At 43.4% G+C, this 22691-nt stretch overlaps 3 protein-coding genes across 3 annotated transcripts; 1 reads left to right on the top strand and 2 right to left on the bottom strand.

Moving 5' to 3' along the window:
- The first annotated feature begins 902 nt into the window (after positions 1–902).
- LOC310935302 (uncharacterized protein) lies at positions 903–5583 on the top strand. Its single transcript, XM_083899168.1, has 6 exons — positions 903–1135; positions 2165–2454; positions 3006–3341; positions 3628–3707; positions 3796–4681; positions 4774–5583. The coding sequence occupies exons 2-6, from the start codon at positions 2311–2313 to the stop codon at positions 4999–5001; spliced, it is 1674 nt and encodes a 557-aa protein (XP_083755294.1). The 5' UTR covers positions 903–1135; positions 2165–2310; the 3' UTR covers positions 5002–5583.
- Positions 5584–15872: 10289 nt separating this feature from the next.
- Positions 15873–18003, bottom strand: LOC310935146 (E3 ubiquitin-protein ligase rnf146-like). Its single transcript, XM_083898989.1, is given in 3 exon segments — positions 15873–16271; positions 16273–17226; positions 17874–18003. Coding segments are annotated over 2 exon segments (990 nt in total). The 5' UTR covers position 17226; positions 17874–18003; the 3' UTR covers positions 15873–16234.
- A 2119-nt stretch (positions 18004–20122) lies between these two features.
- Positions 20123–21602, bottom strand: LOC310934738 (R-spondin-3-like; the record flags this gene model as incomplete). Its single annotated transcript, XM_083898533.1, has 5 exons — positions 20123–20322; positions 20410–20556; positions 20642–20782; positions 21099–21299; positions 21518–21602. 5 exons carry the CDS (start codon positions 21600–21602, stop codon positions 20123–20125), a joined length of 774 nt encoding a protein of 257 aa, XP_083754659.1.
- Positions 21603–22691: the final 1089 nt, after the last annotated feature.

Raw genomic sequence — 22691 nt, 5'->3', positions numbered from 1 at the left:
AAGGTGAAGTGAGGGTAAAGTTTGTTTTTCATCGCGCTCCTTAACTCCTCGAAGGCTTTGCCGCGCATTAGGGAACGCGACAGGTGCACGTACGGAACGGTGGAGCTGGAAGGAATTCTCGTGATAGCGCCGAGTGCCAAGTGTCAGATCTTGTCCGGTCGCCCAAAAATTCCCCACCCAACGCGATCCCTGATTAGTATTTGATGGTGTGGCAGATGAACAGTAGCAACTGTCCTGAGACACACAGCAGGAACACAGTCACAGGTTCAGGTTACTCCAGGCCAGGACATTTGTATGAGATTTCACACATTTTGCTCTTTTGCACATTTGCAGCATAAGATGTGCAAAGCCTGTGTGGATTAGATAACACATGTATCACTTTCCAATACACACACACACACACACACATAGATAAATAAATGTCAAAAGACTTTTTAAAATGATTCATAAATGCCAGGCATTCACCCACCTGGTCACCTCCGTCCCATGACTATCACATATAGATGTCGACTGTGACACATTATTACACGCTGTGTCACACACACACACACACACACCTATTTTGCATGGCTTTGGAAAAAATGATTAACAGCAGGGCCGTGGTCACAAGGCGAAATCTGCCCGAGCATCCTAAAGCAGAGTAGCAACAGAGAAGCCCATTGGCTGAGAAAGCGCAGCAGCTGAAATAGCTTTGTAAACACTTTCCCTCTCTCTCCGTGAGCCCAGGTAATTATAGCCAGGATGCTGGTGACGACAGTTGCCCCCATGGAGACTTCAAATGATGGAATAAATTTGATCCCGGCTCCAATGGCGCACCGGCGCACCCCCCCCCCCCCCCAGAGTAAACACAGGGGAGCGGTATAAAGGCGCGGGTACCCCGCCTGGAACAGAAGTTGTTTACCCTTTAGCCCAACGCTCCTGACTTAACCTCGACAAAACCCGAGGTGTGACGAAGGACAAGGGGGGCACTTTAAAAAAGATTTACGTAACACGGCAGAGGACAGAGAGAGAGAGCGAGGGGATTTAACGATCTGCCTGACTGGAGGAGTGGATGTGTTGGAGAGGCCAGAGCTCACAACAAGTAGCCAAGGATTTAATACAGGAGAGCAGAGGGGAAACTTGTTTGTAGGATAAGGTAAGAGCTGCTCTAATATAGACTGTTTTTTATTATTATCTGTTACCTATTGGATGATTTAAATGAAATAGAGAATCAAAAAAACGATTACAGCCTTGAGTCAAATCTGTTGTGGTTAAAGTCATTTATTTATTTTTGTTATCTAATTTGTGTCTGATGGAACATTCCCACTGCCTTTCTGTCCCTGTCCCACACGCACAAGAACAAGTAAAAGCAGCCAGGTTACTATGCATAGTTACTAGATTATTAATATCTCTTTACAGGCGGGAGGGAAGTGACTGATACGTTCAGGCATTTTCGACTTGGATGCTTGTCATGTACAGGGATGTCAACAACAGTGACGACAAAGCTCCTGCGCTGTACATATTGAGTTTGAGTTATTAGTGCTGCTGTTTGGACAATTTTTGAGTTTCAATACTGCTTTTTAAACCGATTCTGGTTACCCGTGACAACAACATTGAAATGGCAAGTTCGTTTTGCTAATTGAGGTGTATTACTTAACACAGAAAAGCAGAGAAGAAGTATTGTTTTGGACATCTCCTTGTCCTTAAAAAGAAATCCAAGTGGTGTGAACTTTTAACGGTACATGGTATTAGAAGGTAACCACTGCAAGGGTTCACACATAACCCAACTCATGCCATGTGTCCAGCGCTGGGTCAGGTTCCAAGAAGATGACCACCCACCCCACCCCCTCCTCCTGTTAAATGCTTGGCATTTTTATTTTTATTTTTTTTCTTCCCCTTGTGTGAGTCACAAGGCGCACAGAGGCAGGCTGGGAGGTTACAGTGCTAGAACACTCGCTGTCATGCTGCAGTCTTGTCCACACGTGCTGCATAGGTAGGCTGTGAGTTTTAGACAAGAATGCGAAAGGAGAAGGCCGTAAATATCTGACCTTTATGGGAGCAGAAAGTGTCCGACGAGTTAATTAAGCAGTTTTAAGTGAAGTGAAAAAAATATATAATTTGGCTGGATTGCTCGTCTATGCTTAACAACCCTATTCATCTCTCTTCCATGTATTTGTCTCTATAGTGTGTCAAGGTCATCAATCCTTTCCACCGCTCGCTCCTAACCCCGCTGTGACCTGTGACTGCAGAGTGAAACAAGAGGAAAAGAACAGGGAGGGGTTGGAAATTGCCTTTCAAAACAGGCCTCTGGACATTTAGCAGCCTAGCGTCATGGCAGCCATCGATCTGGAGCGTGGGTTGGAGCACAGAGGCCAGGGCTGGGGACAGGAGAGGCCAGAGCTGATGGACAACTTCGACTCTGAGATGCAGGAGTGGGAGGACCAGCTGCAGGACATTCAGAGGAAAATCGAAGAGGTAAAAGATGAAATGCACGGTCAAGTAGATGGTAGTGAAGTAGTGTAATGTTAGTGTGTGTGAAGCCTCTTATAAGTGAAATATGTCACTATGTCTCTTATTGATTGCTGCTTAACAACTCAGTGGCCTATTTTTTGTGTGTAAAATCACCATGGTTCATTGAAAGACTTTAGTTTAACATGACACCGTTCGGTGTCGCATGGAATGCTGCAGTGTGCCAACAGGCTAATGGTTTTGTTCCCCGGTTATGTAAACTGTATGTGCACTTCACGTGTGTGTGTGTGTCTGTTTGCGCGTGTGCTGCATGACTGCCAGCTACTCAACCCTGGGGCCTTGTTAGAACAATAACACGGACAAAATGTTAACAAGCTCATTTAACTGTGACGTGCCGACAGACACAAACGGAGTCTGTGACTCAAGTATCAAAGGTTATGATGGGATACAGAAGAGCATGTGCTGATCATGAGTGCAAATTAGGTTGTGCAGTCATTATGCCGTCACGACTAACCAGCCGGCTGTCGCTCAACTTTTGTTTCCTTTTCATTCTCCAGCTGTACAATGACGTTCAGGCCCGCAGAGGAGCAAACGATATCGCCACCGACAATCAGAAAGACGGAGGCGAGCTGGATTATGGCCTGGGTCACCATAGCAATGGACATTTCGTGCCCGGTCATCACGGCAACAACCACTCCGGAGCGTTGCCCGCGCCGCGTCACTACAGCAACGGCTGCAACTACAACCCCAGCGGGTACAGCTACCCCGCGAGTCATCAGAACGGCTACGGTTACTGTCACGGCAACAGCGTCTCGGAGATTGGAGACTTACTCCAGGATTATTTGGGAGCGAGGAAGCAAATGAACCGCAAGCACAATGGAGATCGCCATGTGGTGAGTGGAGCCAAATCGATTCTGCTCATTTCCCCCCCCGGCCTTAGGCCTCCACATCTGAAGAAACCAGATATAAGGGGTTCAGGCAGAAACATATTGATTACGGTACGCTGGTTCCTTCGAGTCTGCCTACACAGACAAGTTACCAGATCAGAGTTTTTACATACGTTCGCTCAACTCTTGAACATTCCTGTCCCTGCAACACTGAAGTAGATTGGAAGAATGTGATGTAAGCAGATAATGAGGACTATTTTTCCAATAATTATTGTTTTACCTTCTCTCTTAGCACTTCAGCGACACAGTCAAGGTGAGTCAGGACATCCCTTCACACCAGGATGACCTGAGGAGAAGATACCAAAATGAGAGGTAAGTGGTTTATCCTCAAAGGCACGTGGTCATAAAATGACTATGTCTATTTTGTGTATTCATCATTTGTATTTTCTATGTCAACTAGACTTGGTCTTGAGCAGCTTCTGGGCAGTTTGGAGGAGACTGAAAACAAGAAGAACCAAGTGTCACACACAAGGAGCTCCCCCCGCAGAGAGAGTTCCCCCAACAAAGAGAACACGGGTGCCAAGCCCCCGCTGGGACAAAGGGATGCTCCGAGTGCACAGTCACGGTCCCAGCTCCCAGCTACGACCGCCGAATCTCCCGCTTCGGACAGGAAGTGCTTCAGTCCGGGCGTCCTCGGCGACAGACTGTGCAACAGCCCCTCTGTCCTCAGGAAGTTTGGAGCCATGCTGCAGGAAAACGAGGGCAAAACGCTCACTGAAACAGGAGTGGTGACCCATCAGGGTTTGGCCCCGGAGCCAAAGTGCCCCACCCCGAGCTGTCAGCGCAGAGCTGTAGGAGCCGCTGCAGTCGCCGGCAGGGCGCCCGTGCGTATCTCTAGCAACAAATGCCAAGCAGATTGTGATGTGATGACAGCGGAGTTAGAGCCCTGCCAAGAATGGGGGTTAGTGGACCCTGGTCGACAGAACCACAAAGACCAGAGAGGAGGATACGGCGGTTCTAAAGGCTCTCAGCCCAGCCCCCAGCAGCCCCATAGGAGATCACAGGTGGCAGGGAGTCCAAAGATTAGACCCAGGACGAACAGTGTTGCGGACAAAGATGCAGGAAGGAAGACAGCGCCCCAACATGTGGAGCCCAAAATGGACTACAGGGTGTCGAGTGCTTCCTCTGGAGCTCAGAGGAGTCAGAGGGGCGGGTCAGTAGGACAGGATTGTGGCCGAGTGAGGGATGAAGGACTTATTGAGCTGCTGGACATGCTGGACATCCATCACGAGTTCAGCTCCAGTCCCAAAACGGGTCACAGGGCCTACAGACAGGAGCCACAGCTGGTAGGTTCTTTTCTGCTTCATCATTTTATTTCAAGTCAAACATCAGGAGCTTTGTCTCAAAGTAAAAACAACAAATTCATGTTTCTGTCCAGGTGAATCCAGACGAGATGTCCTCTAAGAGGAACTTCTCTCGTCCAGCACGGCCAGCCAACCAGCGACCTCCATCCAGATGGGCCAGCCGCACCCCGACTGCCAGAATCACTGCCCCATCTGGGCCGATGCATCGTCCCCCAAGTCCCATGACCAGAGCCCAAAGTCCGGCCACGAAGCACCGACCTTTCATCTCCTACTCTCTTCAGCCTGAGACTGTCATTATGTGATGTTCTCCCCCATCTCAGTAAAGCTTGATCCCTTTCCCAGGGAAACCCGCTGCCAGGGTTTCCACCCAACACCCTCATGTAAATAATAAGGACTGTTTTGGTAAAAAGATTTCAGAGAGTGGTACAAAAGTGCTTAATTTAATCTTAATGTCGTGTTCAAGACAAAAACACGTCGACTACATTCTCCAGTGTTGCTGTGGCCTTTTGCTTCTTTACCCCCCCCCCCCCTCCACTTTATCCACTTTTATTCTTTTATTTATTTTTTTAAATTTGTATTTCATTTCACTTGGTTTTCTGTACAGAGAGATTTAGCATGCGGCCCCAGACTGAGGGTGCATGTGTTAAATGTTCATGCTTGCCATGTTGAATCATTATTCAACCAGTGGGAGTGGATTCATTTTCAACCGTGTGTCAGCAACAGCGTGTTTTATTGTATCATATTGTCAAAGTAATATATTTAAAATGTTTAAATAACAGCTGTGACAGATGACTATGATATGCCTTTAATGTCTTTTTTTTTTTGTCCCTTGGTAATAAATATGACTTTGTGCTTCGACATAAAGACTCTTTCTTTCCGTTGTAGAGTCGCATTGTTCTGGTCTATTATCGATATCTCACATTTCAGGGTGTTGATGATTTACTGCATGCCACACATCTATGCTATGGATATTTGACACCAGCAACTTTGCCTGCATGCCAACACAGTGACGGCTAAAGAGCTAACAGTTTGTGAACTTCAACACGTCAGTTGTGACATGTGACAATGTACAGGCTGTGCTCTATTATGCCGTCACTTACAGGGATTACGAAGATTTAATTATGTTATTAACATATTGACATTGCACAGTTTTGTACAGGAGCAAATGTCTTATCCATCATTACTAGGATAGCCATGATCAGTGTCTCTCAATTCTGATTTATACATGTTGTATATACATGTGCACACCGTGCCAAGCTCACACAACCGCACACAAACCCTCTCTGGCAGAGGTGGCCAAAGTGTGAATTGTCATGTAAAGGCTGGGGATGAGTGTACGGAAGTCCCGTGGTCCCATGATGCCTCAGCCCTGTCACCCAACCTCTCGGTGCTATGTTGCACATCGGACTGGAAATAGCAAGCGTGACGTGTGTTTTGGTGCCAGAAATCTTAGCCCGCTGTCTTTGGGGGGTATTAATAAAGAGTGGGAGGGGGCCATTGGTTCCTCCCACTGTCTCTCGACCACTGTTTCTTTTATCTTTTTACTTATTACTGTCTCCCAATCAAATATTATATACGTAATATCAAATGAAAATGTTCAAATTAGGAATTTAAATCACATTTTTGTCCTTGCAACAGTTCTGTCAGTTAGTTAATTTACTCGTTTTTTTTATATTTTCTTCCCTGATCTAGTCTGTTTCTCCTCCTTCTCTCAAAAGGTTAGAGTGAAGTTTGCATTAGGTACGGCATTTAATGGAGGTGCTTAAGGGTACGAGTGTCCTCATATAGAAAGGTGTGTGTGTGTGTGTGTGTGTAAATGAGAGCCCATCTTACAGGTTGCCACCTCCTTGAGTATTTTAACAAGGCGTCTCACTGGCCATCACTCCTCTGTTCCACTCAGGCCCTCGCTAACTCTTTTGGAAGACATTGATGCGTTTACCCACTCACTTACTCACTCGCTCATCTTCTACCGCTTTATCCACCACAACTGGGGTGTCAAACTCAAGTCCAAGAGTCCAAGTCGAGGGCCAAATGATGTCAAATAACAAAAAGTCCATTTTCCATTGTCCATTTCCATCCGTCTTGCCTGGTTTCTTCTGCTTTATTTCAGTCGTAGAACCGCACATAAAGGCCTGTAGTCGCATGTATCGTAGCTAATAATTTGCTGAACTCGATCACTCAATCATTTCTACTAGATGTATAAACCTAAAACAGATTGCTTTTAAAGTCCACATATAATTTCTATCCATCGATCATCTACCGCTTTATCCTCCACTGGAGGGTCGCTGGGGGGTACTGTGCCTATCTCAGCTGACATAGGGCGATAGGCGGGGTATACCCTGGACAGTTCGCCAGTCCATCACAGGGCCACATACAGAGACCAACCAACCATTCACTCATGCGTGAAAAACGGCCCTTGTTCGAACCGGGGATCGAACCCGGGTTTTCTTGCTGCAAAGGCAAGAGCGCTAACCAATACGCCAACCGTGTGGCGTAGTGGTTATTTCATTTGTTTATTTATTTTACTGGCGAGGTAACTTGAGAAGCGGCAGAGACATTGACTCGCAGGCCGAATACAACTGCACGGCACGCCAGATTCTCTAGTCTAATGTCTCTAATGCCCTCTCTAACAGCACGGGTTGAACATGCAAACTCGGACACAAAGGCAAGAGTGCCAATCACTACATCAACGCATGTACCATGTTTACCACTCAAACCCTTAAATTCCCATTCCCGCATGTTTTTGGACTGCGTGAGGAAGCCGGAGCACACCCACACTCACAAACGGGGAGAACATGCAAACTCCATGCAGGAAGGCCCTTGATCCAACCGGGGCTCAAACCCAGGTCTTCTTGCTCCAAAAGCAAGAGCGCTAACCACTATGCCGACCGTATATAGAGGTATTAACTTGCGGGCCAGATACAACTGCATGGCAGGCCGGATGTGAGTTTGAGTTTGACATCTGTGATTTAGAGTGTCCAATTTGTCTAATCCCCTCCAGAGAACCAGGAAAAAACCAACGCATTGGGTAGAACATGCAGACTCGGGTCTTCAGGCTACAAAGGCAAGAGTGCCAATCACTCCACCAACCGCATGACCCGTGTTTACCCACTCAAACCCTTAAATTCACATTCCCATACTTGTCTTAGAGAGACCACAGTGGGACAGAGCTGGGCACAGCATGTTCTTCACTGGATGTGCTATTCATGAAAGCAAAGACAGACAGATGACAGAGAGAAGGAAGAAAGGGAACACAAGAACAGACAGCTGAGCTGTAGCCATGGCTCCTCTGGAGTCAACAGACCAAGTCCTCAGCACCAACCTCTCCAACCTCACAGGAGGTAAACACCCTACCCAAAGACTTTTACATAACCTCTATTACAGGTTGTGTTTTTGCACACATTGCCCATGAAGATGCACCACAGTCTGTACATACTGATGTGCCTTTATTTGTGGCATCTTGGAATGAGCAGCATCTCTCCTCATCACTTTGATCACGCTGAGAGCGCTGATGTGCCCTTTCGCTTGAGTCACAGTACTGCGAGTGCTTAAATGTGTGCATGCACGTCTGTAAATTGGAGTGGCAGCAATCCTGGAGTTAGCTCCGACACGTCCATGTGCACACGTGAATCCAGCAAAGATTTCAGTATGAATACGGTTCAACATTTCAATCTAATCTCATCTATGAAGAACGGAATACCTTTTTCCTTTTTTTTGACACACCATAGCAGCAAAAGCAAAATAACAAAGCTTTCCAAATTAGGACTACTCACTCAATATTCAGGTGAATAGTCACTGTTTCCTGTCAAGTCCAACCCAGAATAAGGCTCAGTAAGAAAGTATGTTCTTATACACAACAGAAGAAGAGGAGAGCTAGCAGGCACATTTACTTTTGTGTTATCAGTTAAAATCCAGACCGATTTAAAACCTCTACGCATACAATGACAGATCTATCTAAAAAGCAAGTCGAGTCTGTCTGTCTGTGACAGGCATAGCTCGCTGACCGTTAGTCAGATTGCCATAAGACTTTGGATATGGGTTGAGCATGGCCCGATGGTTTGCATCCTCGATTTTCAAATTTGTTGGAGGAATTTTAATTTTCACTGATTTATCACGTTACACCAGGCAGGCAGCGGCTCATCAGCAGCAGCTGCGCTGTCTGGAGTGGGGAGGTGGGAGTGAAGACGGTGGGTGAGACATTTTCACACGGTTCACCACAGAACATGGTGTTATACTGAAACGACGAAGTCGGTGTCCATTCACCAATACGCAAGCACATATTTATTTTTCATTAGCATGCTACTACTTTGTGGCTAACTTGGCGGACCTGTTTCCAAATGTTTTCATTTTCGATTAGCATTAGCGTAGCTAGCTGTTGTGACTGTCAGCCCTCTGCTATCTAATTATGTTAGCCTTTACATTCATTATCATGCATTACCATAACTGAAAAGTTTTCTTCAGCTCCCACTATAGGAATACATACTTCCTACGGGCACTGCACTAGTAATAATTAATTTAGCACAATTTAAGAATTACTATTGTAATTTGTCAATTCAACACAAACACTTTCAGGTATTGGAATTTAAAATGTTTTTAAATAAAAAAATACCAACATTTATTCTTTGATTTGCTCATCAATCATATAATACTATTGGATTTAAATAAAGAACATAGCTGGGTTTATTTATCCCTGAATAATGAAAGTTCCCAATCAGAGACAGACTCTGCCTTAGTTGCTAGGCAGATGTCTATAATTCTATTCATGACAAGCTGGATATACGCTATCATCTGTAGATGAGTGAGGATTAAGTGCTACATTTGTCTGAATGAGCCTCTGGTGGTTGACATAATGTCTTCATGGCCGTCTGAGACACGTGTGAATCTCACACTCCTTCCTGGGTCTTTCACGCCTGCACACACCTGTCCCCCCCCCACCCGTCCCCTGCCCTCTGCCCTCTGCCCCCTGCCCTCGTGCAGCATCTCTGCCCGGACAAGCCTTTCATTCACTGGAGCTGGGGCTCGGAGGTCTACACCGAAATCCTCAGCATGCGTAAGTTGCGACGGACTCAAAATAGACAGTTAACAGCCACTTGTGTGAGTGTGTGCGAGTGTGTCTCGTAAAAAATGCGGATAGAGGGACTGACAGGACCACCCTGCTCAAAGTGTTCAAACATAAAAAAGGACCGGACGACCTGGAACTGAGCTGTTTTACAGGGTTTTCTAGGTCCTTCGTCTTTGCGCTACATACATCAACATTTTCTCTTGTTAAAATTTAACGGAGCAAAGATGTTTGCATGTCTGAAACGACATGCATTTTAGTGTACTTTTATGTTCTACTATGTTTGCATTTTTTCTTCTCCTTTTAAAAGGTTGTCCCCCTGTTGGACATGCACCTGTGAGAGCATTGGCTACTGCACAGAAACAAATGATCTCATCTGCTGGTGATGAATGTACTTAAAGAGTTTCAGGAAACAACTTTGATACAGATAAAGGACAATTAATGGCTGATCCATAATCATGTCCTCCCTTTTTGACTGCTCCACCAGTCTCACATGAAGAAGAAGACGATAGGAGTCATCTAAAATAATTTCATAAAAACAAGTAACATCTTAATAAACCAGCTACACATTTTACAGTCCGTGACTATAATGTGTGTAATCTGCATTCAAGTGTACACCAAGTGCTGGTCAAGTTTTTTCCGGTTCCTTTAGGGCACACAGCTCTTTACCATAGGCTCTCTCGCTACGCTCTTAGAAATAAGGGTTCCAAAAGTGTTCTTCTACAGGGGCTGAGGCTCTACCTGGAACCATTTGTTTTTCCAAGGGTTCTTGGTTAACACCAATGGTTCCAGTAAGAACCATTTTGATCCAGAGAACCCTTTAAAACCCCGTTCCTGAATAAAGGGTTTTAAAAGGGCTCTTGGTAACACCAAGGGTTCCAGGTAGAACCAAAAAGGGTTCTCCTATGAGGACAAGCCGAAGAACCTTATATGGTTCTACTTAGCACTTTTATCTCTACACAAACACGCCCTTGCGATGCAAAAGATAGGAAAACTCTTGGGCGCACAATTTAGCGCCTAATGACTGCCCATATCCAGGCAGACTGGCCCAGATAACCAGATATAAAATTGTTACTCCAGTAACTTTTGAACATCACCAATATAAATAAGAACCTCAGAATTTATGCAAGTCAGTCATGTCAAATTCATTCATAACTAAATCCAATCTTAAACCACAGCACAACATGGATTGCTAAGCTGTTCATTGCCTGACAGTTAAAATTATAAATCCATTGGTCGACCCTGTTTGACCGCATGTGTACTTATATATATATATATACACGTGTTTATTACACATTCTACACTTTTTTCAACCACTTTACACTAAGTGGAATGGAACATCAGTATCACGAGGTCACTCCAGCTCCCCGTCTGTCTTCGTCTTCCCGTCTGAACTGTCAGTGTGTCTGCGTCCATACATTGGAATTATATCTCAAATGCCGGATGATGATGAGTGCACGAGATGGTACCATCAAGGACAGCCGGGAGGACCCTAAAGGGTTCTGGAGAATTCCAGACCTCTCCATTAAAAATAGAACAGGGCCCATACACCCCCCCCCCCCCCTCCTTTGAAAGACAACCTGTGAGGCTCCCCTTTCAAAACAAGAAAGGGGTGTTCTCGTGGGATGAGCTGGTGTTGCCTGGCAGAGGTGACTATCGTGGTCTATTTATCGCGTGACAAATGACCAGTTTTAATTTTGATTTGGTGGATCAGTCAGCAGGGAGCTACTATGTGGCCTCGAGCTTGACCTGCGGGGCCCTCCCCTCGCACACGCTCAGAGACACAAAGTTGCAGACACCAATAATAGAGTGTACATCTACAACGCTACATTGGTGTTTTCCATACATATTTAGCATCAGATTGCAACGCTAAATGTCAAACCAAAGTACATACATTTGATGTCGTGATGCAGAGTCAGGAGATCATCGCGATTGCCAAGAATATCGGAGCCAAAATTCTCCGCTAATCATCATTTTGCGCTGACCGGAGATGACCCAGGAGACTCATTAGTGCTGCCGCGCAATCAGGCCTCCACTGTCACTCAAATGCGTGACTGTCACGTCGTAGTAACCAGGCAACATTTGGAAGATGATGATGATGATGATCGACGCCGACTCGAGGAATAAGCACATTAAGCAGCTACTTTGGGCTCCGATAGCCACCGTGAAGGGGCCCCCATAGGGCAATAGACATGTCTCACAGGAGCTCGTATTGCAGTATAGCGCGGCATTCATACAAAGATGCAATATCATGTCAACAGCTTGAAAACGAATACCGCTCGTTCAATCACGTATGTCAAACAGTGTGTGAATGATCGTCGACAGTCGTCTGTTGGGGTACGAGGTGGATCAAAGTGACGAAACGGAATAAAAACTGCAGATTAAGAACTTCAGACACAGATATAGAGGATATAAGATGACAGGCCAACAGTTGGAAACATTATGTGATGGATTTCACTGCGGCAGGCTAGTGAAACAACACATACTTTACATATAGAAAAACATATACTGATGAAGTATTAGAGGGAATACACAATGTGCCTCTTTTTTGCCTTTATACTCGTAAATTAAAGGGCCACTTCACCCAACGAATATACAGTTTTTTTTACTGATGACACAAGTCACGATCCCACAACAACAGAGAAAGTCGAGATTTAAAAATGTAAATAAAAGTAACTTTCTTCAAAGAAAATAAAAGCCCTACACTTCACTTCACTGTGTTTCTGTCAATTAGAACAAAAAACCTGCAAAAAGAAAATGAATATGAAAAAAAACAGGACGATTTTTATCCAACTCTTTATCAAAACACAGCCGTATCATAATGATTTTAAGTTTATTCTTCACTTGACCAAGTGGAAATAAATGGGTGAAACAGCCATATTTCATAATATATCATCACTAAAAACACCAAGGCAACACGTAAAGTCAAACGAAACTTAAGGGACAGGAAATGACATCAGCCACAGAGGCTAATGGGAGCTAACAGCAGTTAGCATTTGGAAAAGTGATCATTTGCAGGCTCTAGCAGGCACATTGCTGTCATATATAACATGTATCCACTGGACAGATAAATCCTTGAATGCTGGAAGTTTGTGTAGAACTCTGTGCTGCACTGTGGAGCCAAGAATAGAACGTTTTGCACACTTCTGGTTTTTGGATACCTCGCCAGCAATCTCGCATGTTTTACCGACAAAGCGGAGCTCCGCGAGACAACAATTCCAGGAATTTAGCACATTGTGACGTCCCAAGAAACATGGAAGTCAACATTGAGTGTTTTATCTCCTGTACTTAGACTGACGACCACCACAAAAACTTCCTTCCTTCGGCTGAAATGAATATTCCACCCTGATGTGGACATAAAGTTCATGACAGCAGGTTTATTCAGCACATTGACCAAAAAAGGGAAGAAATTGTGACCTAGTTCTTCTAAACAGCTTTTTAGTCTGGTCGTCTTCTCATCACTATCGGAATTGACATTTGTGTGACTGTGCTGGCAAAGGCCTGCATTACATAAAGTTCACAGATTCATATCCTTCATTTAGTCAAACAGATGGAATTGAAATCTAGAGGTAGTAAAAAAAAATGACATCAACTTTAACTCAGTGACCAAACATAGCTTGTTGAAAATCGTTGCAGCATGAATGAATGAATGGAGTGCGCCATGTCTGCAGGCAGACAGGCGTGCGGTACTGTATTTAGAAACCGAGAATACCTACAATATAAACTTTATGATTTTATTAGTCATCATAGTAATGATGTGACACGTCACCGTTATAAATGGTTCAGTAGCAGCGGGCTTAGTGAGACGTGTCACTTGATAGGCTCTTATGGTGTTAGGTCGTTGATGGTTACTGTTGGAGTGAAGTCATCGCTGGCTCATCGAGTGAGTTACCCCGTCTGTGAATCTCTGCAATAATGTCAGAAATAGTGATGACGCACTGTAGCCTACATAAAAAAGTAAACACAACATTACTCACTGGTAAATATATTTGACTCTCTTATATATTGAACACAGCGATTTAAAATAGTGGCTTTATAAGCACACATACTTGGACGCCACCGGTTAGGACCTCGCTAAACAACAAGGTCACTAATAATCCGCACAACAACAGTGGGCCTATAGAGGTGATGAGAAATGTGGATGGCATGACAGGACTATTTGTAGAGGGATTTTGGAGTCAGGGCGTGTATTTTCTGGAGTGTAAAGAGTTTGGATACAGAGTTCATTTGAGCGTGATGTGAAAGCATGCGCGGGGGATTGAATGTGCAGCGATGTGGCTAAAAACATACAGAAGTGCTGTCTCCTATACGTCTGCCCGTGTGTTCAGCTGGTGCCCACTGACGCCAAGACCACAAGTCGTCGCGCCATCTTAATGACACCAACACACACACAGACGCACGCACTGCAACAGCATCTACCACGATCAATCTAAATACAGATAGTTTTTATGACATTTAAATATGTCTGGTTATATAGCACGCCTAGTAAGGCCATGACCTACATCTATACTGTATGTATGGTAATACAGTGAATCTTTTTTTAAAGCAAAAATAATGCGTCAACTACAGAGCAAGGCAGCATGTGATATGATTTCATATATCATATATATAGAGTTGTGTTTATGGTCCATAATTTGAGGTTTAGAATGTTAAATATCAAATGCAAATATATAAACCAAATTCAAGAACTCAATAGACATGCTAAGCATGACGTTGTGGTCAAGTTTATTCTGCAGTAGAATGTTTACGACTAACTGTAACTGTACATACAGCTGTCCATACAACTGCCCTCCACTGAATATTTCTATTATTATAATTTAAACATCTGTAAACCATTCCTGTCACATTAATTATTACTCTTCAACTTTCTCTTTGTTGCATGATGTCTAAAACTCACAACTAAAAATCCTTAATACTGACAAAATCCAAAAGGTTTAGAAGCAAACTTATCAGGAAAAAAGGCTTCTACATACAGCGAAAGGATTATCTGTCTTTTAATGAATTGTATTGGGCTGATACTATACTGCCATATTTCCAAAATGTTGCAGTGCAGCGTTGCTCAGCAGCCCTCGTCCTACACTGCCATCTGCTGGCCACGCCTGAGAGCGATCAAATCCACACTGAAAATGAGTTTGTATGTGGAGTTGACTGAATAATGGTGTCATGGACAGAGTTGACTGCGATGCAGAAAGGGTGAGGAAGAGTAGTAGACTCAGACTTCACAGAAGGCAGACAAATTATAATTTGACATAACTGGCATTTTAAAAGCATATGTGGTTGTTATATTGTTGTTATCATTTTGAATGCTAGAGTTCCCCAAAGGCAGACTTTTTATGCTATTTGTTCAGTCACGTTAAACACAAAACAGTTACGTTGTTGCTGTAAACAACTGAAATGTAACCTTGTCCCATCATGGAAACCAGGAGTTCAACGAAATGTACATTACTCCAAACCAAAAGACACAGACCACAATCCAATGGGCATTCTTCACTGTGCATTATAAATTAGACAGCATGTGTTTTTAAAATCATAAATACGTTTAATAACTTGACAAAAACCACAGGGGCCATACGACAGATAGCTTTTAGGTAACTGCGACATGACAACCTGAGACACCACGACTAAAATTTTACAATTAAAATAATCAAATCTGGATCAAAAGGACAAGACAGATCGGACTCATTTAATTGCATGTCTGTGTCAGTGCTCTGACAGTAACCCTATCAAGATGACAGTACAATGACAAGAAATAGAAATCCAAATGTGTCTCTCTACATATATATAGCCCAATACTTTCCAGCCGCTTTGCCAGTAGCCGATCAACACCAAACACACCTCTCACATCAAACACCAACACCAAGACTGAAAAGAAAAACTTTCATCTCAGAGTGTTGTACACTTGTACACTTAAACACATAAACACACAAACCCCCTTTTTTTAATATTTTTAATAATTAAATCATAATTAAAACTTACTCTCTCACTCTTCAAATCAGCAGAGCAGAAAAATAGTTTTAACCCTCTGTGTCTCGTACACAAGTGGCATTTAAGCTTGATATATATATTTTATAATATATAAATCCAGCTTAAATGCTTACGCCCTATGTGAGCTGTGAATGGCACCAGTGCCACTGTTATACAAAAAGATGGAGGACAACAACGATGACCATGAGCTAGTCTCAGATTTTAAGTAGAGGACAGAGCCGTCACGGACGTTTGGATGATTTTGCAATTTAAAATCCACGTACACGACTGTGAGCCGTGTCATTGCTGCTGCTCATCATCTTTGTAGCATTGCAAGTTCGGAAGAAAAGACAGGCTGACAAAACTAAGATTACAATCAACTGGCTGGAGAAAAAAGTGCCTTCAACGAAAACAGGTTTTTCAGAATCAGAACTGGCCCACGATCCACAAAGAGAAACATTTAACTTGTGTTTTGCAGAACTGATTAAGAGTTTAGGTTGTGTTATTTGCGGTCACACTTCTGTCACAGTGCACTGTCCATCAGGACTGCGCAGAGTTTGAGGGTCCACCTCTAGGAGGTATTCTGGCTGGCTGGCTCTCTCTTAGTGGCCTTCTCCGAGGTACTGATTCTGCTCGACTTATCTCACTTTCCCAGTCGTCCTCACTCTCACTGTTGCTTGACGCAAACTCGTCTCCTTCCACTTCTTCTCCCTCTGGCTGGCTAATTTGAAGCCGAGACAAAGACTCGTCTAAGGCTGAGAGTGACGGAGTGAAAGGACTAGTGAAATGGCGGCCCAGGAGTGTTGGAGGTCTAACTGGGGGTAGAGATAACATTCCAAATGATGAAGACTGTCTTGCAGTGTCCAGTCCATCAGCTGAGCTCACACGTTCGGTTTCAACTGGTAAAACAGGGGTGGTTGCAGGTTCAGGGTCTAACCTCAGTCCTGCCACACCCTTCTTGGGGATATCCACAGCATCCCGCTTTATCTTGCGCCTACGGCCATGTTCATTTTGGCGATACTGCACCATTTTCTCAAGGTCAGCCACATACAGAAACCCTGCTATGAGCATCTCTGTTCTCTTCTGACCCTTGGCAAAGGCCTCCTCCAGATCACGGGTTGTCCTCTCATCGTACTGCCACCAGCCATTGCTTCCTTCGTAATACCACGCATGGTCTCCAAGGGAACCGTTCCCCGTCCCACCACTTTGGCTCATCCCAGCAGCTGCGGCCTTCAGTTCCTCAGGTGAAAGGAGAACCGGTCGATCCAGGAAGTCCTCTGGGATTTCCTGTCGGCACAGGGGACAACGCTTGCTGTGCAAGAAAGCCCCTTTCACGCACAAGAAACAGAAGACGTGGCGGCATGGGAGACGTACAGGGTGGATCCAGTTTTGCAGGCAGGTGGCACACTCTCGGGTGGTGGGGGAGCCAGACGAGTCTGTGGCACAACTATCTCCCATTTCCTCTTTCAGCTTAGAGGGAGCCAGAGCTTTCAATTCAGCCATGCTGCAGACAAAAAGACTGCACTGTCACAATCCTATAAAGCTGACAACACATTTTCATTTAACTTTTATTTCATTCATGCCAAGCATGAGCATCAAGGCTAAATTAATAAAGAAACACAACCACAAAATACACTATCAAGTATGACATGACAACGCCTTCAGAGCTGCTGCTGCTAACTTGCTGCATGTCTGCTCTGTTGACAGTCTGAGGACACGCCCTCGTCGACTAACTGCAAAGTTATATTTGTTGTTTTTTTAGCCAATACCAATAGACGCTAAATACATTCGCATTACACATTACTCTGATATGTGTGCTAGGATTATGTACCTAACACAAAGAAGCTAGAACTGGTTTTGCCGTATCATAAAAGCACAACAACTGCCCTCTCTCTGTTTTACAGTTAGTGGCTAAGCTAAGCTAACTTGCTAGCAGCGCTGGCGTTTCCTGTATTAACTGTGTTCAATGTTGTCAAAAAACGCTCGTCTGCCTGGTGTAAAACGACGCTGTAGCGAACATACTTGACGGTAAAAGTCGAATATTCACTTAACTTTATTTCAGAAAAACGTTAACGACAAATGCTGCATATGTATGTAGCTGCTAGCTATAGCTGTTAGCGTGTATTTAAAGTTCACTGTTAATACACTCACCTGAGCACAGGGTGCCTTTAAATGCTGTCCTTATTGTGCGGGTGTTTATAAAGGTTTATAGAGATGAATGTGTGTTTATATATAAAGTTATATACGCCAAAACACTGACTGTGTTAATTCTACACAAAACAATGACAGGAAAGTACACAGTTCTCTTGTCAGTTTACTGGGCATGCTCAACCGCGGTGAAGTTTCAGGTTGGACATCCGCTCCAGATCTAGCGGCACCCTCCTCCGTCTCCACCCAGGGATAGGTGTGCGATAACGGCTTCTTCAAAGTCCGACCCATCGCTCTGGACTACCGCGGTTTCATTTAGGGACCATCAACAAATTACCGTTTAAATGCCAATATTTACATTAAAAAAAATTATTTAAAATCTTTAGGTCACATGACCTGGAAGCTATTGAGCTAAAATGCTAATATTTACATAATACAAATCTATAAACAAATATGTGAAGTATTCAAATGGTATAAAAAGAGGTGTGTCCTGACTAGGCAGACAAGTACTATGGTCCTGTACTGATTTGGAGTCTTTAGGTCATATGACATGGAAGCTATTGAGCTTAAATTCTATTATTTACATTAATCTTAATAAAAAATAATGAGCATGTTAATTATATTTTAAAAATGTGGATTTCAGGAATATCATTAATAGGTCAGATTCTTTGAATGTGATATTTTTTCACATGTTCACAATGAAAAACAGATGTTCTTATGTGTTTGTCAAATTGTTGTACATGTTTCTTTTATATTAGGGATGTATTTATAGATTACATTCTTTACAGGGTAATATTTGTGTGTGGATTTAAAAAAAAGAAAAAACAGTTAGATGCCAGTTAATTTTATTGGGCAGCACTGTGCATCAGCACATATTTGTTTTGTTTTGAATGTGATGAATGAGGCCTGTGACTGGCCAGCAGAGGGCGTGCCTTCCGTATGCTAAAGTAGTGAGTTGATTAAAGATGGAGATAGAGGAGATCAGAGGAGATATTGTTACACATCAACAAACTTAAAATGGGTAAAACCGCAACAACGCTATTACTTCAAGCTTACAACTTTACACTCAAATCGGGAACATTTTAACAGATGCCTCCAGGGAATGTATAAAATACCACCAATACCATACTACCAATATCCACAGTAAAGGTAAATGGTACAATGTGTGTTTGGAATGTGCATATAGAAGCACTCCCCGAAAATATAAGGGATAATAATAACATTAAAGGATTATTATTGGTAAACCGGAACCACCAGAACTAAAAGATAGACCTACATTTAAATGAGATTTGAAGTAAATAATCAGTTTTACTGGAGAAACAAAGACTTGATACATAAATATCGGAAAACAATACCAGACAGACAAAGTTTTGCCATATCTCCATTCCACCACAAGTAAGACACAGGTAAGAAGAAAAAATGAATCTGCTTACCCAACACAAAGAAAATCATGGGCTTAATTTATCATATTTACTAACTTATATTCAAGCCACACAAGTAGAAACAATAATGAAATGGATGAGCAAGCTAAATGGAAACTGTCTACATCAATATCAGTGGGAACACGACCCTTTTTATCCTCAAAAGATATCCAAAAACATAATGGAATAAAAAACTGTGCAGAAAGCACATTAACAAATTGGAAAACATATTTGGATATTCACAGTATATTTTTACTAAACGCTAAAGAAAAAAAATGGGAGAAAGAACTAGCAAGAATAATTTTGGACTGTAGATGTAAACAAATCTATGAAAGGACACGCTCAAAACACTGGAGATAATTCTCTGGGAAAATAAATACGAGGATGTTTTCACAACACCACGAATCAAGTCAAAACATTTTACCAATTGAGCCAATCTGCTGTATATACTTTCACTAGAAACGACTGAGAAAAGTGATAAATATCTTTATTTAACAATACGCATCACTGCATTTAAACAAAAACCCACCATCTATGAGCACTTGGAGATTAAAGAATAATTTACAAGCTTAGAGATAAATGGCCCCTGGAGATGGATGAAGAAGAACAATGTAACATCTGGTGCAAAAACTCAAAAGATCAATCTTTCTGAGGGATAACGAAGGACAACCCTGACATCTCCACCCCCCACCTCCCTGTTTTTCATTTGTTTTGATGCCCTCCCTCCTCCTTTTCCCTACACTTTCATACATTGCTAAAAATGTCAATTAAAATTGATTTGTATAGTGCAATTAAAGATCAATAGCTGTGTAATTTCAGAAATGTGTTATGTCATACAGGGCTGTGTCTCTTTTTGATCACACGCCTCCTGATCTCTGTCACGTGGGGGGGGCAGCGATTACCGTAGACAGTTGGGGCTCGCAGAACTCGTCTGGTGCGCGTCTCCTCTCCCTTCTTGTACGCCTGCTGCTGTGTGCTCGTTTTCCGGACACATGGACCCCGTTCGGTCCACTCTGCAACCTCGCAGTTCACTGTAGAGGAGACGGTAGACTTAGATGTGAGGATGTTGAAATAGAACAGCAGGATGGGTAGTTTGAGATGGGGGGGTGAGCTCTTACCTTGGGGGATGCACTGCATCAGCTGCACATCAGGCTCAGTTCCGCTCGGGCAGGTGTGGTGGCACCTCCCGTGGAGAGAATACAGATGTGCTCGACACCTCACACACATGTTCCTCCTCACGCACACCTCACAGCCAACGGGGCACTCTGAGACAACGGGTGGCAAAATATTACAGAGTGTGCTGCGGTTTCCATCCAATAGTCTAACAGCCAACAGTGATCGGTAGCTCACCTGTGCATTCCTGCAGTACAGAGTTCGCCGTCAGCCCTTTCGGACAGCTATTTTCACATTTGCCTTGAAAGAGAAAGTGGCCCGGGCGGCAACGAGTGCAGAAATTCTTGCTGAAGCAGAAAGCGCAGTCCTCTTTGCACCCTGCGAATGGAGTGAACCTCGATCAGTGATGTACTGTAGCTACTCTACTTTTGGGCCGTCAACCTCCCACCTCCTCACGCCTCATTCAAGCTTCCTCAAAATACTTCCGAAACTACTCCTACACACAGTATGTTAGGGATGGATCGATACCACTTTTTTGACTCTGATACCAAAACCAATATTGTAACCTTGGCTATATGAAACAGTCTGATACAGCAATTTTACATTTTTGGCAGTACTGAAAACAACATGTTCATAACATCTGAAATGGTAAATATCAGCCGATTCCTATACTCTATGTTACACTGGCACCTACTGTGACAGGTGTTGACGCGTGGTGATCGGCTTCCGTAGTGACCTCGGGGACAGGTGGACAGACAGGTGCCTCTCTGCCTCATGCCGTCAAACTCTAGGTGGAAGAAGAGGCGAGGTTTACAGGAGAGACATCCGTTCAGGGCCGAGCACAACGCGCAGCCCGTCGGACACGACGACGGCCTCGTCACTGAGGAGCTAGTGCCTGTTGTGAGAGGTCAGAGAGTCATTTTGATATTCTTCTTGTGTTACATTTACAATACAGAATTCTACAAGCAAATTTTTTCATGAGAAAACAGTTATTAATTACAATAGGTTCCTCGTTCACTGTTGTGTACGAGGTCCCTAAATAGAGCCAAGAGTGTGAGGATAAAACCATTGGTCTCCAAACATGGAAATGACAAATTATACATAAATACTTACGTCTCTGTTGCAGAATCTTGGTGCCATCCACACGTACAGTTAGAACGATGAAGTGCAGGATCCAAATTGATAAAGATGTCCACATTTTTCCTTCACTTTGAAATCGATCCAGTCCACAGAGACACCTTGCATGTCATCCCAAATATCATTATGTACGTTTAAAAAAAAAATAAACAATAAAAAAATCTTCTTCATGGAGCTGGATCCATGCAGAAGACGTGTGACGAGACGGCAGTCGAGTGCACAAATATTTTTCCAAGGAAGAACCCCATGTACATTCCGTGCTGTCACTCAAGCCGACAGAAAGAAGCCATAAAGAATGCAAACACGAGAGAACACCGTGATATGACAGTCGCAACCTAGAGCTAATGTAAACTTTGGTTAAGCTGCTGTGTCTGTATCACACACACACACACACACACACACACACACACACACACACACACACACACACACACACACACACACACACACACACACACACACACACACACACACACACACACCTCCTTTTCCTCTGCTCGACCCTCCTCCTGAGACAAGATCATATCTAAAATGTCTCAAACAGAATGGGACTGGGAAATACTATTTTTTTTGGGGGGGGGGGGGGGCACAAAAACAGAACTTACTGAACAATCTTAAAATATCAGTTCATTTCTACATCAAGTCCATTTGTTGCTTCACGTTTGACCTTTCTGACGCACAACTGGAAGCCACTGTTTTATTAGCGACCCACACAAACGGAGAGGAAACTAGAATCCACAGTGAGAGTGTTTTACTGTCAATCATGTAGCTGTGTGGTAGGTGGTCTTCTTTTCCCCCCCCATTCATTTTTAACTAATCAACAAAAAAAATTAAATTAATGGTAATTCTATTTTGAACCAAAAAAACAATAGTATAATTACTAGAGAAAAACTCATAATATGCGACGTTAACGTGCTTCAGGTGTATAGGAAATGCACACAACTCTATATCAGTCACATCTATTTTAAAATAACTGCATAATTTAATGTTAATGTTTTTTTTGACACAAATCATGACAAAGCTCCCAGATGAAGTCACAATGTTTGAACTATGGAAAGGACACAAATCCACACACTGCAAAAAAACCAACCTACAATTCCCAGACTTTTTGCCTTAAGCCACAAATGGCCACTGCATGTGCAGAAAACAA

Source organism: Microchirus variegatus, assembly GCF_963457635.1.
Source record: "Microchirus variegatus genome assembly, chromosome: 12".
NCBI lineage: Eukaryota > Metazoa > Chordata > Actinopteri > Pleuronectiformes > Soleidae > Microchirus > Microchirus variegatus.
This window is presented reverse-complemented; position numbering and strand designations above follow the sequence as displayed.

Excerpts from the sequence above, each read along its gene's own strand:
- LOC310935302 (XM_083899168.1), top strand. The coding sequence starts at position 2,311 with ATGGCAGCCATCGATCTGGAGCGTGGGTTGGAGCACAGAGGCCAGGGC. Across the intron at positions 3,708-3,795 it reads AGAAGATACCAAAATGAGAG|ACTTGGTCTTGAGCAGCTTC; the intron begins GTAAGTGGTTTA and ends TATGTCAACTAG. Across the intron at positions 4,682-4,773 it reads ACAGACAGGAGCCACAGCTG|GTGAATCCAGACGAGATGTC; the intron begins GTAGGTTCTTTT and ends GTTTCTGTCCAG.